Below are 19,597 nucleotides of genomic sequence, written 5' to 3' on the forward strand. Positions count from 1 at the left end.
TATAATATATAATATATAATATATAATATGTAATATATAATATGTATATATATATATGTTTGTGTGTGTGTGTGTGTGGTGTGTGTGTGTGTGTATGTGTGTGTGCTGTTTCATTATTTGACAATAAATTTTAGAGATTTACGCAGGATATACAGTAGCAATGTGCTGTGGTTTCAGTAGGATTATCTTACTCAATTTAATGTAATCATTCATTATTAACTGAACCGTATATAAAATCTCTTATATTTTTTTGGTTTTTCGAGACAGGGTTTCTCTGTGGCTTTGGAGCCTATCCTGGTACTTGCTCTGGAAACCTGGCTGGCCTCAAACTCACAGAGATCTGCCTGTCTCTGCCTCCTGAGTGCTGGGATTAAAGGCATGCACCACCAACACCAGGCCAATTTCTTATGTTTTTAAATTTTAGTTTTATATTCTATGCAAAACAAGAAAGGAGTTTACAAATATAAAGCATAATACAGACTAAAAACCTATATTTAAATATAAAACCATAAACTCATTCCAAATAAATAATCTTTTATTTCATTCTTTTGCCATCTCTGTTCTTTTCTGACAGTTTCATATAAACAAATCACAAGTCAAAACTATGATTCCCCTCCTCCAATGCTTGCCCATCATGCAGGGCTGGGGATGAACACAGAGCATCAGGCATGCAAAACACTCTATCAGCTGAGCTCTGTCCCCAGGACAGTAAGTGACACATTGATGCTCTAAATGCCACTTTGGTCCTTATTTCATCAAAGACATTTGGACCATAAACTGTCTCAAGTAATACTCACATCCCTCAGCTAATGATATAGCAGGAAGTCATGCAAATTTTGTTCTCCTCTGCCAATGAAAACCAGCCCTGACCCTACAGCTCTGACAGAGGAACCCAGCTCTGGACTCACAGGTCCTTCCATTCTGTGGTCATCACTAAACAGTCCACACTCAGCATGGAGATGAGACTGAGCTGGGTTTTCCTTGTGGTTCTGTTCAAAGGTAATTTATACATAAGGAGAGATACTGTGTGAGTGGACACCAGTGAGAGGGACAGTGGACATTTGTGAGAATTTACTCACACAATAAATTCTCTTTTCACAGGTATTCAGTGTGAGGTGCAGCTGGTGGAGTCTGGGGGAGGCTTGGTGCAGCCTGGAAAGTCCCTGAAACTCTCCTGTGCAGCCTCTGGATTCACCTTCAGTGACCACTGGATGAACTGGGTCCGCCAGGCTCCAGGCAAGGGGCTGGAGTGGGTTGGTGTAATTAAACACAAACCTAATAACTATGGAACACACTATGGGGAGTCTGTGAGAGGCAGATTCACCATCTCAAGAGATGACTCCAAAAGCACCCTCTACCTGCAAATGGACAACTTAAGAACCGAAGACACTGGCATTTATTACTGTGCAAGTGACACAGTGAGAGGACTTCAGTGTGACCCTGACACAAACCTCCCTGCAGGAGCGCTCAGGACCAGCAGGGGGCGCAGGTCACACATGGATGGAGGGACAGGGCAGGAACAGGTGCAGACATGACTGAGTGCTGGTTTATGTGGTCACAGCTGTCACCCCATCTACTGATTTCTCAGGATGCTCTCTGTGTTTATGGTCTGTGAAATCTGTGATCACAGAGTTCTCTTCTGCCACAATTTACAATATACACACCACGCAGTCTAACGTGAATTCCATGGAAATATCTCACCTCGGATAGCAGAAATGACTCTGGTGATGACACAGGATCAAATGCTGAGTGAGTCTTTATACTTTGTCTATCACAGATTAAAATGGCTAAAAGACACATAAGAAAGTGTTCAACATCTTTAGCTATCAGGGAAATGCAAAAACGACTTTGAGATACCATCTTACTCCTCTCAGAATGGCTAAAATCAAAAATATCAATGACAGTTTATGCTGGAGAGGATGTGGAGAAAGGGACACACTCCTCCCCTGCTGGTGGGAGTGCAAACTTGTACAACCACTTTGGAAATCAGTATAGCGACTCCTCAAGAAAATGGGAATGAGTCTACCACGGATCCAGCAATTCCACTCCTAGGCATATACCCAAAAGAAGCACATTCATAAACAAGGACATCTGTTCAACCATGTTCATAGCAGCATTATTTGTAATAGCCAGAAACTGGAAGCAGCCTAGATGCCCCTCAACTGAAGAATGGATAGAGAAAATGTGGTACATTTACACAATGGAGTACTACTCAGCAGAAAAAAACAATGGAATCTTGAAATTTGCAGGAAAATGGATGGAACTCGAAGAAACCATTCTGAGTGAGGTAACCCAGTCACAAACAGACAAGCATGATATGTGCTCACTCATATGTGGACCTGCTTTATGATACATAGTAGTGACCGTGCTTTATCAGAGCTGTTTTTAATGATGTTGCTCAGAATGGTTTCCTTCCAGATGATGATTGAGAAGCTATTTTTTTAAAAAAATGGTGCCAGGTACCACAAGAGTAACAGAATTGTGCTGTTTTTCTGGGATTTTGTTTTTTACTTTTTTTTTTAAATGGAGAGTGTTGGATGTCTCTACAATTTTGTTCAAATGACTGCAGAACCTGGAAAATCAGTTGCTGATATATATATATATATATATATATATATATATATATATATATAATTTGAATTTTTGGAAACTTTAGCTGTGCTGTCAACTTTGGAAAAAAGTATCCCAGTTTACCGTGTTGAGTTGGCATTGTACAAAAATTACCAGCCATATTGGTTTGGTTGAACTTAATTATTTTTCCATTTGTACAGAGGTAACGCACTGTATTAAATATGTAAGGTCTTTAAAAAAAAGAAGGGATTTTGAGAGCCCATCCCTTGTGAAGGGATGCTCTCTTGACCTGGACACATGGGGTAGGTCCTAGGCCTGGCCAGGATGATGTGGTAGACTTTGGGGAGCCCCTTTTGAGGGCCTTACCCTGCCTGGGGAGTGGAGGAGGGAGGGGAGGGAGAGGGAGAAAGGATTGACATCTGAAGCAAGCTTGTTCCTAATTTTAACTAATAAAATAAAATAAAAATTATCAGAAAATGAAAGGAAAAATGCTGAGTGAGGTGTGCAGTATTGGTGATGATTTTCCCTCATGAGATTCAGGCAAAGACTCAGTGGTATCCGGTTAGGACAGTGTCTGGGATTAGTGGAGTCAAAGGTGAGGTGAGGTCACACTCAGTGACCCCCACACCCTAACAGGTCTCACGTCTTCTGTTTCCCTGAGCACTGTGCACATCAGACACAGATGTGACCCATTTGTATTTTCCTGATGCAGTTACTTCACCTGTAACTTTCATCATGGGGTCTCCTATTCATTTTGTTATTTCAACTTCTGGCCTTTGTTCAAAACATACATGAGCCACTTACATGAAACTCATCCGAGGCCTAGGCTGTCACTCTAGGACTCAGGGAAGGTTGTTAGTGAATAAAAAAAGAAATAAAAGTTAAAGGAACAGGACTGGTCACAGGTATGGTGGAGGAGATGTTTATTATAGACATACAGGAGAGCATAGCCAGACGCATGAACATCTGGGAAAATCCAGAGTAGACACTACCCTGGGTCATGTGAGGAATGGGGGAGGGGGAAGGGGAGGGAAGACAGGGGACCAAAAGAGTCGTGGAAAGGACCAGGTCACTGAAACAGTTGGATTATATACAGAAGAGCAGCTCAGGTAGGGAAGCCCAGCCCAGGGCTGCAATGTTTAGGGAAGGAGGAAGGACTTGCCAGCCAGGAGGACCCTGTAACAGGTAGGGTCTGAAGAATGTGGTGTCCACTTACTGCTCCATTTGTCCCAGGTTTGAAACCCATATCCCAGTCTTTTATTGATGATAAACAAATGATTAGGAGCAGTGTGTAATCATCTCTACAACTACTTCCTGCTGACACTGAGGCATCATTGTTGGGTGGTGTAATGTTTGATTGCAATATCCATCAAGCCTGGATAATGGGAATCAGACATTTATTTAAGAATCACTCAGGAATAAATGTAATAAGGTAGAGAACCAACTCAATCTTCTGCCCAGAGCTCTGGAAGCTGAGACCTGATTTGCAAACACCACCCAAGACAAGAGCTCCCCTCCCAGTCTGCATGCAGCACCTGAGACTCCAACAGAAAGGGGCTACTACGTCAAAAACTATTGGGTGGATGAGTTCCCACAACAGGCTGGGGCCAAAGAAGCTGGAATGCTGGCCCTGTCCAGGCTGACCAGGCTCTGAGTAAAGTTCTAGGGGTAGGGACATGTGAGCAATGTGGGCAGCATTTGGAGCAATTTGTGAGGCAGGAACAGCTGGGGTGAGTCACTTTAAACTTGTCCCAGGATGCAGAGTTTGAAGGAAAACCTGGAGCTAGTTGCTGGAGAAGTTTGCATTTGATTTTAAATCTGAATCAACAAATGGACAAGGGAGCAAGGGCAAAATAAGAGTTTTAGGGGAATTTTTATCTGTGTGTACATTTTAAACTTTTAGGCCCATAGCCCTCATGACTGAGAGAGGGGTGAATCCAAGAGCACCAGAGACATGAACAGAGACAGAGACAGAGACAGAGACAGAGAGACAGAGGGTGAAGGAGATCGCACCCTCAGGATTGGGGAAAGTAAGCAGATGTTCTAGGATACATAGAGAAGCAGAGGTGGCCTGAAAGCTCCTCTGTCCGAGGGAGTGCCTTGGTTTACCAGAAACTGGGATGCACACAGTGCCACATGAACCAAAGACCCTAACCTGAACAACTCTGGCATGTGCCTCTCAAGGCAGCCAGACTAGACCAACTCCATGATTCCATGCAAACTGTGATGGGTCCAGCAATAACAGGATGACTAATTTTCAAAGGTTCAATGACTTAGCATGCTGTGATTCTCTGTCGTCACTCTGCAGTAGCAGTGTGGAGTGATGACCTGGATCCAAATGCCAGCAGGGAAGACGCTGGTGTGGGAAGAACATTAGCAATGACAGTGGCATCATTTACAATCCATCTCTGTCACAGTCATTCAGTGCTTCCTGGAAAAGAAGAGCCCCTTTTTCCTGAAGCAGAGCTCTGTGAACACTGAAGGAACATGAATGTGTCACTGCTCAAGCTACACAGTGAAATTTGAGTGTCAACCATGACCAGCAGGTGTCAAATGGAGCCAAAAATCAGCAGGACAGAAATGAGATGACAGGAGGAGGGGACTCCATAGTCTCTTCAGACTCCTTTTAAAAGTCTGTTTCCTGAACAACGCCTATTGCAGTTGCAAAGTAAAGTCTTCAGTATTCAAACACAGTATAAACACTTTGTTAAATTTTGCAGTTCTATTTTCTTGTTTGTTTTATAAAGATTTCTTTATCTTTGATATTTGAAAAACATTTTTACATATAAAATTTTCAGATCACAATTTCACTGCCCAATTCCTCCCTGATCTTTACTACCTCCTTACACTCATTAAACAACCTATGTTTATCTCTGTAAGAAAGGAAACACTTAGACAAGAAAGTAAAGGATTAAACACCACACATACACACACACACACACACACACACACACACACACACACACACACACACAGGAAACACACTGATACCACCTGCTGAAAAAGCACATAGTGTTTCTCCATGAAAGAAGAATACAAATTCTCCTAATTTGGGAGCTTTGGAAATAGCCAGGCACAATTATCACCACCACCTGAACCCAAACTAGTCACCAGGAGAACCTGGAGACTCCCTCAGAAATAAACTATCTGATGCCCTTTTGTCTGTCTTCTCCTCAAAGACCTATATTGATTTTTATTAACTTTGCAAAGGACATCTAAATATGAAGTGGTGTTGACTTACCATCCTCTAGAGTACTCCATATCCTGACAGAATCTTGACCAGTGACTGCTTCAATTTTCAAGTTTCTTTAATAAAACAGTAAAACTGAAAACTGTGATTATGAATTATGATGAAATATATCTGTATTTGAGTGATGAGAACTTTTGGAGCAAGAGTTGACAATAAATTATAATACACATTTAACCTGTCAATTCCAAATCAACATCTGGGCAAATAAAAACTCGTTAAGTCTCAAATCTTAAGTGCCCACAGGTAAATTATTGACTCTGGCCATGTTGTCCAGCAGAAGTTACCATACCTTAGAATAGAAGACATATTTATAGCAGAATGCACTGTCTTATAAGTATGATTCCTATAAGTTGGACAAATTATTGCTAAATTACATTTCACACATCACATTCATCAACTCAATGTTAATTGAGGAAAGTTCTGAGATTATACCTCAGTCTCTGGTCCCACATTTATTACACATTTATTCCTTCCCTGTCCAAGTCCCCAGCTCTACATTGCCAAGTCTTTACAGAACATGGGCACACATTGCTACAGCATCAACTCTTACAGTACTTTGGATTCCTGCTGGTCATTATTGTTCCACAGAATATTTGGTTTTCAAAAATGTGAGAGTAAAAACCAGCATGGAGACCAATGGGACTCTATAATCTCAACGTGTTGATTCAGTGTGATTTATTTTTATCTCTGAACATTAATTTTGCAAGTTACCCTAGCAGACATACCCTCCCATTCACATTATGAATGTCACGTGGTTAATATGTAAGCAATCATGTGGGGAATGCATGTGGCAGGCATGAATCCCCTTGGCCAATTCTATGTTAGAGATTATGCAAACCTGTGATGAATCTAATTTACTGCTTGACACAGCAATGACGCATAAAGAGTCCTTCTGTGTTTCTCCAACTAGGGTCAGGGACTGACCAGAAGAGAGGAGATCCTTCCCCTCCTGCCTCTGCCTGAATGAGATTCTCTGATGTACACGGAAGTGAATTCAGAGGCTTCTGTCCCACCAGATCCCACCACCAATGCTGCCCCCAAATAAGCACACAGGGACATTAATTATAAATCTGATGGCTGATGGCTAGGGCTAGCTCTCTCTTAATTATTACCCTATTTCTATTAAGCTAAATATTTCCATGTGGTCTTTTCTTACCAGAAAAGTTTCCAGCCCTGTTACTCCACCATCGGTTGCATGGTGTCTCCTATCAGGCCTCTCTGATTTCCTCTCCCCAGAATTCTACTGATCTAGTAACCCCACCTATTCTTCCTGCTTGTCTAATGGGCTAACAGTGTTTTATTTATCAACTAATAAGAAAACATACATTCATAATGACAACCCACACCAAGGAAGGCATCTGTTAGTGTCCTTGAAAATTTTAATTTAGGACTTACCTGCTATCTGCTGGAGAAGTCATTTTGAATCCAAGCACCTCATCCTGTAGAGTCACCCACTGTGTACAGACACTTGGGAATCAGTGTAGCTGTACAACTGGAGGCTGGGAATAGATCTGTCTCCCCATCCAACTTCACCACTCTTGGCTATACACCCCAAAGACTCAACATCCTACTAGAGACACTGAGTTCATCGCTGTTCTATCTATAATAGTCAGAATTAGAAACATCCTAGATGTCTGTCAGTAGAAAATACATGAAGAAAATGTGGTACAATTGCTATACAGCCTTAGATCTACAGTCATGACAGGCCCGTGGGACACGTGGATACGTAGTGTACAAAACCTTGTGGAATGAATCAACCAGTATATAGATTACATTTAAGACCCACTCCATGAGATGGAACCAATCCTGACACTGTGGAGGCCAAGAAGCTAAGATTAGACAAGTGAGACCTGGGGAATAACAAATATTCATGTTATCCTAAAGTAATTAGCAATGAAATAACTCCAGTGAATTCTCCTATATTCATAAATCAGTGTCTTACTCATTTGTTATCACAGAGCCTCCTGCAATATTCAGGAATACAAAGACTAACTGGAGAATGTGTGAAAAGTGAGAGACCTTGGAACATTTAATGTGATGTCTTCTTCAAATCTGTCCCCACAGAGCTTATGGAACCCTGCAAAAGAGGATGCTCATAGATAATAAATTCCAGAGGGAATGGAGGACACCAAGGAGACAAAGCTTTCCAGACACAACAGGGTTGATGCAGATTGAACTCACTGATGTTGTTAAAAAAACAGAAAAATGAATGAAGAATTCAAATTTTCCCAATTTAGAAGCACTGAAAATTTCCAATCACATTCATTACCCCCGACCTGAAACCAATTTGGTCACCAATAGGACCAAGTATCTCATGGTGCCATTCTATCTTTAAATTGAGAGAATAGTGACTGTCATTATATTCACAGGGTCTGCACAGGTCTCAGGAATGTCTGCTTCCTCACATAGGATTAGGATTTGGACCTCAACATCCTGCTGGCTGGTCCTCTACCTCCTCCTGCTCCAGCTGAACTAAGTCCTTTTCTATGAAGAACCCTGCTCATGAATATACAAAAGATGTGAGTCTATGAATGTAAATACAGTGATGTTCACACCACCAATTACACATGACCAGTGTCCTCTCCACAGTGACTGAGCACACAGGTCCTCACCATGGGATGGAGCTGGATGATCCTCTTCCTGGTGACAGCAGCTACAGATAAGGGCTCCAAGTTCCAGACTTGAGGAGGGGCCATGCACTCAGGTGAGAGTGACATCCACTCTGCCTTTCTCTCCACAGGTGTCCACTCCCAGGTCCAGCTGCAGTTGGGGTCAGCTGCTGAGACCTGGAGCCTCAGTGAAGGTGTTCTGTATGACTTCAGGCTACAACTTCCCTGGTTACTATATGAGTTGGGAAAACCTGAGGCTTAGGCAGGGCCTGCAGTGGATTGGAGCTATTGATCCAGAAGACAGTGAATCTATATACGCTCAAAAGGGTAAGGCCATACTTACTGCAGACTCATCATCCTGCACAGCCTACATGGAGCTCAGCAGCCTGATATCTGAGGAATCTGCTGTCTATTACTGTGGAAGAAACACTGTTGTAACCACATCCTGAGTGTGGCTGAAACCCTGGAGGAACAGGAATATGTCCTGGCACTGAGATGACAGAAAAGATCAGCCTGGGGACTTGCTCTGGAATAATCATTTGTTGTGGCCCTTTGTAACTTCACAGTCTTACAGAGTCTTTTTCATCAGTTCAAATGACTGCTGGGAATAAAGAAATGCTAATTTTGGATGTCCCTACAATACAACATACTTGACCAGAGCTTGATCAGTGACCAGCTCTATTGATATGATTCTTCTTCAATAAAACAAAAAAAGCAAATTCTGGTGCCACAATATCATATATATATATCAGATATCTAGGAGACTGGAAATGTTGATGGACTTGATGGGAATAAACTATATATCAACAATATCAGGACAAACAAAAAATCCCTTTCAAAATTCAATTTGATATATGTGGCTCCACTTCAAATACTTTGTTGAGATGTTCCCCTAGATTTGTGGGGAGTCACGTTAACTTTCCTAATGAATCTAACTTATGATTTTGTTTATAGATATGTCCAACCCTGAATCATTTTTGTTATTTTGAATCAAAATTCTTACTAAATTAGAGTCACAGTTAGAGCTGACTGTCACGCTGTGGAGTCCTCAGGGTGTGGAATTTCTTCACTAACAACAAAGTGGACTCCTGCTCAGATAACACTGGGGGCAGCAGCAGTGTGATTCCAGGCTGGGAAAGTAAGAGGCCTGTTCATGTCATTGAGAGCACTGGGTGCTCATTCCTCTGCTCCCTGTAATTGGATTGACTTTGTCACAAGGTCTAGGTTGACACTGATTGACATAAAATGTACACCAGTGTAAAGTGCGTGAAACGGAGGCCCCCAATACACACCTTCTTTTGTTCTTAGAAGCAGAAGGGCAACTGAGGACCTCTTTTGGGTTTTCCCTCTGTTATAACTTTGACATGTCTGAATCTAATCATTTCTGTTTATATATGCTTTTTGGTTTTGTTTTGGTCTTATATAGAAACCACATTCTGGCCATGTGAAGGCTGAATTCCAAGAAAAGAAGTAATTCTGCCATTGGTAGTATGGCTACAATCTGAGTATTTTCATTAAAACAACAACAACAAGTTGAGGTTTTCTCCTTTTAACACTAAAAAAACTCAGATGAGAGCCAACAGGTTTTAAAAACAAGGCCCTGTGAGTAGCAAAAACATTTTTTCCCATCTGACCTGGCTCTTCTCACATACATGAGCACACTCAGGTGGAGAATTGGTTGGGATTTTTGATTTCCTGCCAGTGTATTTATTTTCCTCCTGCAATTTTTTCTCAAAGTTCATCCTTATCCTTCCTTATCCATTGGGCCTTTTCTAGCAGAACACAGGATACTCAGGAAGTGTCTCCTGTTCCAGTAAATGTGGACAGAATTTCCTTGTCATCCTAGGTATATTGCCCATCTGTTCTAATCTGTGCAAAGTAAAGTTTCAACACCATCATGAAGATCTCTCTTGGTCTAATATAAACTCAGTGTCGGGATATATAGGAAAGAGGGTTCCCTTATTTGTGAATTCCAGGAACCATCAACAGAAAGACTAATATTGGTATGAATGCAGGGCTGCTGTTATGTGTGAACTTGCTGGACCCATGCAAGGTTTATAGGGCTGACTTCTGTGGGAGGAGACTGGATTTCTGAAGAGTAGACACAGCTTTCATCCTCCACAGAACTCCATCTTGTGGCTTCCCTGATGCATCCCAGTCACACAAGATTCCTAGGATAAACTCCTGACCTGTACAGGATTGCTGAGATAGAATAAATTGTCTACAAACACTGAAGAGCAACCCCTACATGGGAGTGAGAATCTCCAATTGGAGATGGTGTTCTGTCAAAATTAACAAAGAAGGACAGAGTCCAATATTACATCAAGTGTATATGAACAACAACATTGCTAAATGTGTTTGTTGTGTGACAGAAAAAGGGAAAACCAAAATTAATTAGTTATGCAGACCATGGGGAATAAGAGCAGAGGGGCAAGAAAGTGTGTTCCTTCAATCGACTCAAGAGATTATTCCTTTGAGTTAACCACATACCAGGCCCAGTAGACATTCTCAGATGACAGTTAGAACCCTCCTCTAGAAGGATACAAGGCCAGTTAGTTCCTAGAATCTATGTCACTCTCTTGGAAATGCTACAGAAAAGGAAATGACTCCATTTAAAGCCTCTCTCCCTCACCATGAATACAGTTTATCTCACAGTGGAATATTCGGACCTCTGTGGGTTGACACCAGAGGGGGTTCTAGAGTTGAAGGGAGAAGTACACATGTAATCCAGAATCTATCTCCAATTACAGTATCTTTAAAATGAAAAATGGGAATTTTAGGGGAGTCTAACCAAGGAAACCTAACACTCCTAAGCATAGGCTACAGGTCCACCTGCAGATGTCATCAGGATCCAATTCAAATGCGTTTGGGAGGTTCCCTGAGTCATGACATCACATGGCTTTATTCTATTTTATACATTTATCTATTTATCTCTTATTTTATCCTAGATTTTCTTTGCCTATATAGAACACCTTCTAATTTTAAAGACAGCAAGATGTTTTATATGGATGGGGAGGACATGGGAGTTGAGGAGGGGGAGGGAGTATGGCATGCAGCTGATTCTATCAGCAGGTGTTTCCTCTTCATTCCACAGTCTGGACAGAGCAAGAAGTAGGGGTTCATATGCTACAGCAATGTGACAGCTTGATAAAATTCTAGCAAAGACGGGAACCCATCACATGACTGGAAAGGGAATAAAACCTTGAGCAGTCTGGTCTTCTTAATCAGAAACCAGGACTCAGAAGGCCAAGTATGAATAGTAGATTGGAGTTGACATGGGACTTAAAATTACAGAAGCTGCAACTATGTTCATAGCAGCATTATTCGTAATATTCATAACTTGGTAATAACCTAGATGCTCCTCAATGGAAGAATGGATAAAGAAACTGTGATAAATTTGCACAATGGAATACTACTCAGCAGTAAGAAACAAAGATATCCTAAAATCTGCAGACAAATGGACAGAAACAGAAAAATAAAAACAGCCTGAGTATGGTAACCCATACCCACAAAAACAAATATAGTATGCAGTCACTCATTAGTGGATACCAGACATAAAGTAAAAGATACACAGACTTTACAATCGTCAACCCCAGAGAAGCATTAACTCACTTTCAGAAACAGATAGAAGCAGATGCAGAAATCCAAAACTGATCAATGGACCATTCTCCTGATGTACAATCGAAGTGAGGGAGGAGTGATAATATGAACAAAGGGGTCAAGACCATGATGAGGAATTCAGAATTATCTGGGCTAGCTAATGAAAGATTACTGACTCAGGTCTGACAAATAGGGGACCTGCACAAGACCAAAGTAGACTCTCTTAATATAGGTGACATTGGTGCAGCTGGCATTATAAATGAGGCCATTGGGAATGTGACCAAGAGCTAACTGTAATGCAAAATTTTCTTAGAGGAGCCCATTCTATATGGTACAGTTATTTCCTCAGCCAAAACACAGATGTGCAGGGTGGTGGGGAGGTGCCTTGTTCCTGCCTCAAATGTATAATGGGAAGATTTAGTAGACTCCCACTCCAAGGAGCAGACGGGAGGTGGGGGTGGGAGGAGGAAGAGGAGAGAAGGGAGGGGGAACTGCGATTGGGAATATAAATATAAATAAATTAATTAAATATTAGTAATACATAAAATATTAACAAATAAGTTAATGGAAAAAAGCAAAAAATATATAGGAGCAGAAGAATTTGGTGACAGTGTGTGCTGGGGAGCAGAGGTGGGGTCATTAGAGTATGTGTGTCCTGTGATCCCTGAAGTCCCCATTCTCTATATTCCAGACTCAGTCTGTAGGAAGTCAGACACAGTGATGGCTGTGTTGTAATGAGAAAATGGAGTGATATCCACCCTCCTCTTTTATAAGGACAAGGCTGACTCCCCACATGCAAATTCATCTTCTATCTATAAGTTAAATCCCCTCCTGAGCTGTGGGGGCTTAGAAGAACTCTCTCACAGGAGGTTGACCTCTGAGAAAAGGGGGTGTAGCCTAGAAGATGAGAATGTTGGGTCTTCTGTACCTGGCGACAGCCCTTCCTGGTGAGTGTGACCATTTCATACATGTGTCCATGAGGGGATGTGATAACATGTGATAACAGAATTGACTCTTCCTGTCTGCAGGTGTCCTGTCCCAGATCCAGCTTCAGGAGTCAGGACCTGGCCTGGTAAAGCCTTCACAGTCGCTGTCCCTCACTTGCTCTGTCACTGGTTTCTCCATCACCACCAGTGGTTATGTCTGGCACTGGATCAGGCAGTTCCCTGGGAACAAGCTGGAGTGGATGGGGTACATAAATTATGGTGGTGGCACTGGCTACAACCCATCCCTCAAGAGCCGCATCTCCATCACCAGAGACACAGCCAAGAACCAGTTCTTCCTGCAGCTGAACTCTGTGACCACTGAGGACACAGCCACATATTACTGTGCAAGAGACACAGTGAGGGGACTTCAGCATGAGCCCACACAAAAACCTCCCTGCTGAGGAGCTCTGGGCCAGCAGGGGGTGCTCAGCTTTAACCAAGGCCAGGAACTGTAAGTCTTTAGAACAGGGAAAGAAAAACACCTGGTGTCCACTGACTTTGATTCTCACTCCTTTAGCACAGAGAACACAGGTGGTCTCTTCTCTCTCTGATGCTGAAACGCTGTGTTTATGTAAAGTCACATTTGTTTGTGTCTCACTGTGGGTCTCAAGACAGGGTGTATAGTATTATTTCTTGTCACTCTGAATGTGGATGAAGTCTTTACCAGCTGAGCCATGACTCTGTTTTTAGGAATATGTTTTGATGGAAACAACTTTTTGGAACTCAGCTGATCTCACATGGCAGTAGTTTTCACATAAAAATCTGATTCCACTTTTGATTGCTCACACTCTCTATTCTCAGTAACATCTGTGTGTTAGAGCTCATCCTAGCCTGCTCACACAAAGCAGTTGCTGAGATGCCTAGGGAATGAGACACAGTGTGACAAGAGGGTCCACACACCTGCATCTGCATTTCCCACCATGCAATGCACAGTTGTGGATTTCCTGGTGTCAAGTAAGTGAGGCTGAGTATAGATAAGAACTCTGCTGTCAATGGTGACTGCCTCCCAGAGATGGACTCTTCTTGATGGATATATATATATATATATATATATATATACATATATATCAGTTAGTGCTAGGATTAAAAACATCATATGAAGTAAATACTCAAGGTTTCACACCGATTTTAATATCTTTAAATGTGATAGAGGAGAATCCATCTCTGACATAGAAGAGAATTATGTGATCAGATTGACCTGGCCTGTGGTTTGTGCTCTCCTTCCATTGTGTCATGGGAATAGAAACCTAACCCAAGTACACACCATGAAAGACAGTGCCCCCTGACATAATTAAAATAAAATCAATAGTGTAATTGGTCTCATATCAACACTTCAGTTAACAAGCCTCAGATTGTCTTCTGTGATATTTTGCCAAATTCTGTGTAAACATTAGGACAATTTTAACAGACCAAGGATGAGACAGAGCATCTGAAATAAATGTCCCCAAACCATCTTAGCCTCACACACAAGGTTGCACAGCATGCAGAGTGGTTGAAGTCCCTCAGAAGCTTCACTGGGCAGCTGCCTCTCCATTGATGAGAACTGTCCTTACCATGGAAACCCACAGCCTAAAGGTCATTCATAAAAATCAAAGTATCATTTATGAGATTTCCAGGGATGAAGAAGTGAATGACCATCCAAAAAGGCCAGCCCAGTCCCACAGACTGTCCTCAGAGGTAAGGATTTTCTAATAATAGCCAATCCTCAGACTCAATACTGCAGAGAGGGCATGGAAGTAAGGTGTAGCTTGCTTGGTCTATGAACAGAGGAGATGAAATCATCTTTCACACACTTTAAGAAGGGTGACACCTTTCTGGAGATTCATATGGACTCAAATAATAAACAGACTATAAACATTATTTTTCAAAAGATAGCTGTATGATTTCCTCAACAGTTCTAGATATTCATTGTATAAGATTTATTCAAACTCATGTTTTGTGTTTTCAGTAAATGAAAGATATATAAAAACACACATTCAATAGTCAGAAACATGGAAGTGCACATACTTAGTGTCAAGTCAGAGACAGGGTGTCTTTCTTTGTTCCTTTTCTCCCTACAGGTATAATTCCCTACAGGTATAAGTTGGTTAAAGGTGTTTAAAATCACTTTTCACAGAACTCTTATAGTGATTCAGTGTAAGTGCATGACAATTGAGATAGGTTCTGAGAACATACAGTGTTCTATGGACTCTGTATGTGCTTCCTTCCCAGTCACAGGATCTTGCCCTACCATCTCCAGTCTTTACAGAACAAGGAACTACAGAGTCACAGCATCACCTCTCACAGTTTGTGCTTGGTTTCGTTTATTCTATAGAGCATTGGGTTTTGAATAAATGCTGGGTACTTGATAATCTCAAGGGTTCGGTGTGTTATTTTAAATCTCAGAACATCTATTTTGCATGTTTTTCTAGCAGACCTTCCCTCCCTATCACAAATATGAATGTCATAAGGTCAATGTGTATGCAACAGTGTGAGGAATGAATTGTGGCAGGCATGAATCCCTTAGGCCAATTCTATGTTAAAGATTAAACAAGCCTATATTGAGTTTAAAATAATGTTTGAAATAGCAGTGATTTCATAAGGTATCCCCCTGTCTTCCTTCAACTACAAAGTAGAGGTTGACCAGAAGGTCAGGGAATCTTCTGCTTCAGACCTGTGAATTGAAAGGGAAGGGGACTCTGATGTACTGGGAAGGCATCTGCCAAGTGAGTATATGAGTTTGGATCAAGTTTGTAGGGGAACCTGTAGCCACGTCTTCTTAGGGTCTGGCTTCAGGTCTGCCTGACCATGCCTGAGAGGGCGTGGTCATGGTGACATAGAGTGGGAGGTGTTCAGTGAATGGGCATTTTCAGTTTCCTTTTCGGCTTGCCTACAGACTGCAGCCACACCGGCTGGCTAGGTTGCTCTGTAAGTAAGGCTTTTCCCTATTAAATACCCTTTTATTTCTATTGGCTCCATATTGGTAATTTCTCACTTTATCTGGTGTCAGGAGCAGGACCTTGGCCCCATTTGGGACAGCCTGCCGGTGCACCCCACCCCCTCCCCCTGATGGCAGACTAGGCCTGGAAAGTGCCATCTCTCCCTACTGCAGCTGAGCTGCTCAGAACCATCTACCCAGCTTGGAGACAGTTTCTAGCTGCCTAGTGTTGAGTAGGCCTCGGCTTTCAGAAGCGGCTTCCCTTGGCCACTGCTGCAGTAAAGTGCATCTCTTTCAGTGGTTGTGGCCACAAGGCCGTATACTCTCTAAGATAAGCACAGCCACTTTTGTGACCTCTCTCCATGGCTAACACCATCATGCCTGACACACCGCTGCCAAACACCATGCCGAGTAGCTGAACGCCTGTGCTACATGCTGGTCAAAGATAGTTACTGCGTCTGGAGTAAAAATCAGGTAAAATTATGGAGGAATATTTATCATTTGCTAAAATTGGTAATATTCTTGCTTATTACGTGAATTCAATGTTTGAGGAGGATGTTAATATGCCAATTACCGGCTTATTTACCGTAATGGCAGTTAGCTTGCTGGTACAAATAATATTACTAGCCAGAGGACTCAGGAACAAGGATAAGGATAACCTAACCACCTGCTTACAGGAAATAGCAGCTTTACACAATGATGTTTTGGAGAACAGATTAGGTCAGACTACAGTTGTCCAGCAAGTGTAAGATAAATTGGATGATAAGTTGGCTCTGTGTCCAATACACTAAAGACAGAGATGTCTGTTACCCAAGATGAGATGCAGCACATTTATGATAAGATAAACACAGAGAGATCCTCCATGTCTGAGGCATTAGAGGCTCGGCTGTCAGAAGACCGTGATGAGCTAAAGAATATCTGTAGCCAGCTATAAACTAAGATAGGCTGAAACTAGATGCAAAGGTGCAAAATATCCAGGATAGGGTTGAAGAATTGGACAATGCCATTCAATCAATTATTGAAGCATCCAAGGTAGCAGATCACAAATTTGAGTCTAGATTTGAATGTTTGGAAGATAATTTACAGTACAGGGCTGACAGATTACATAGGTCCATATGGACGATTGCTGAGGACTCAAAATCAGCAAATCATGACCTCGAATCTAGACTCCAATACCTAGAAGGCAGTTTCCATGCCATCCAGATGCTGCCTAAGGATGATCATATTAAAGACCTAGAAAAACATGTAGATGAGCATTTAGAGCAATTTACAGATTCACTAACATGCTTGGAATCTTTTATGATTAAGGAGGTTGAAAGTTTACATAAGGATATTATAAGGATACAGTTGGCCAGGCCTTGGTGTTCATGCCTTTAATCAAAGCACTCAGGAGGCAGAGGCAGGCAGATCTCTGTGAGTTTGAGGCCAGCCTGTTCTACAGAGAGAGTGCCAGGATAGTCTCGAAAGCTACACAGAGAAACTCTGTCTCATTAAACAAAAAACAAAAACAAAAAACAAACCCTACACTTTTTATAACACATTCACATGTAAGTGCAGGAAATTTTTGACAAGCATTAATGAATCCGTGTATTGAAACAGTAACCCCAGTCTCTGTCATGCTGTCAGAGAGATAAACTGTCCAGTGTTCCACATGCTTACAAATGAGAGTGCAAAGAAGGAGAAGACAGCTCTACTGGGAAGTGCTGGCCTGCAGAGTAGCCACTGTTGACAATTATTACTAGAGAATTGTCCAGCTGTTCTTGTGCGAAGAAAGTCACTTATATGACAACACCTACTGTGCACAGGGGCATAGAGCTCAAGGGGAGCCAAGCAGCAGAAGTTTATATCCACACTGTACACCCTGGTGAGACCTTCACATCAGTAAGAATCTGGTGCAGGAGCAAATCCAGACAAGATCAACCTGATGCAAAGGATATTCAGGTCAGCAGATGATTCTGGCTTCTCAGAAACTCAGGGCTTCAAGGAGTAGGTGCCAACAAGGGACAGCAAGGGAGGTTACTGCATCTACCCAGAGTTTCCTCCTTTCATTTACCTACATATAACCCTGTTAAATATATGAAATCCAAAAGAGAAAAGTTTTGATCATTTAAGGGCCAAATCATAAATGACTTCAGATCACCAGTTCAGTACATTTAGTTGCTTTAATTAGGTTCCTGTTCCTGGGAATGCCACAAAAACGATAATGCCATAATCCACCAACCCTCTTAGCCCTAAGACGCACAGCTTCTCTAACAGTAGAGTTAATTACTCCATTGGGCATTTGGAACCCAACTATCCTTTCTATTAAGGGGTGGCTATTCCAAGGGTCCTCTTGAGCCTGGACTGATCCCTCAGCCACCAAGGAAGTCCTACATTCTCAGAGGATTTGGAGAGATGTTAGGACAGACAATCATGTCACTAGAGACCAGGTAAAAGATTCCTCTCCTTCTTGTGGCACTGCACACTTACTGCCTTTCCTACCAGATACTATACAGAAAGTACAATAAAAATAAATTAACGCTGATGAAGTTTATTACAAATACCATATGGATAACATTTTAGTGAAATCAAACTTATACTGTTGCTTCATTTTCTCTCAGGTATTTGCATCATTACCTGCTGCCTCTAAGGCTCTCACACACCAGAGAATAATATATATCAGGAAGATATGCAAATACGGCCTCCCTCTGCTCATGAAAAGCAGCCCTGCCCTCACCCCACAGGTCAGGCAGAGGATTCTAGCCCTGTCTTCCCAATCAGTGAGCAGCACTGAAAACACGACAATCAACATGGGACTGGGGCTGCACTGGGTTTTCTTTGTTGCTCTTTTAAAAGGTAGATAACACGGGATACTGAGTGTGTGAGGAGACATGAGTGAGAGAGACAGTAGACTTTGTGACAGTTTCTTCATCAGGATCCTCTCTGTTTGCAGGTGTCCACTGTGAGGTGCAGCTGGTTGAGTCTGGTGGAGGATTGGTGAAGCCTTCAGGGTCACTGGAACTCTCCTGTGTGGCCTCTGAATTCACCTTCAGTAATGTTGCCATGAACTGGGTCCGCCAGGCTCCCGGAAAGAGGCTGGAGTGGGTCGCTCGCATAAGAACTAAACCTAATAATTATGCAACCTATTACCCGGATTCGGTGAAAGGAAGATTCACCATCTCCAGAGATGATTCCCGAAGCATGGTTTACCTGCAAATGAACAACCTGAGAACTGACCACCCGGCCACAAAACCTCCCTTTCCACAACCAGCAGGGGGAACACAGATTACACAATGTCCAGGTTCAGAAATAATTGATTTTTTCCTGTTTTATCTGGCTGCCCTCTAAAACAGATGATTTTTCTATGGGAACTTTTATAATTATAGACACTAGGAATTGATCATGCCTCTAAAAATGATGACTTCTGCTTTAATGAACATTCTTAAAAGAAATATATCACCTATTCCTCCCTAAACAGTATGCAGGAAGACTCTATGAGGAAAGAGTGATTCTCTGTGGTCACCAGGATCACCCTATGGGGAAGCTCAGAGACCTCAGGTGGACTTTTCCCTCATACTGACGTCAGGTCAGATCCTCGACTGGAACAGTGTTAGTAATTCAGAGGGAACCAAGTGGAAGGGGAGTCAGGCTCTGTCACAGTAAGCACCTTGTGTTATCCAAACCC

At 42.1% G+C, this 19,597-nt stretch overlaps 3 gene segments (V, D, J or C); all 3 read left to right on the forward strand.

The window, feature by feature from the left end:
* The first annotated feature begins 953 nt into the window (after nucleotides 1-953).
* On the forward strand, nucleotides 954-1,535 carry LOC113836203. The segment is given in 2 exon segments: nucleotides 954-999; nucleotides 1,102-1,535. Coding segments are annotated over 2 exon segments (480 nt in total).
* Nucleotides 1,536-12,934: 11,399 nt separating this feature from the next.
* LOC113836202 lies at nucleotides 12,935-13,417 on the forward strand. The segment is given in 2 exon segments: nucleotides 12,935-12,977; nucleotides 13,059-13,417. Coding segments are annotated over 2 exon segments (402 nt in total).
* A 5,305-nt stretch (nucleotides 13,418-18,722) lies between these two features.
* Nucleotides 18,723-19,260, forward strand: LOC113836201. The segment is given in 2 exon segments: nucleotides 18,723-18,768; nucleotides 18,866-19,260. Coding segments are annotated over 2 exon segments (441 nt in total).
* The last annotated feature ends 337 nt before the right edge of the window (nucleotides 19,261-19,597 follow it).

This window comes from Cricetulus griseus, chromosome 5 (assembly GCF_003668045.3).
Source record: "Cricetulus griseus strain 17A/GY chromosome 5, alternate assembly CriGri-PICRH-1.0, whole genome shotgun sequence".
Taxonomy (NCBI): Eukaryota; Metazoa; Chordata; class Mammalia; order Rodentia; family Cricetidae; genus Cricetulus; species Cricetulus griseus.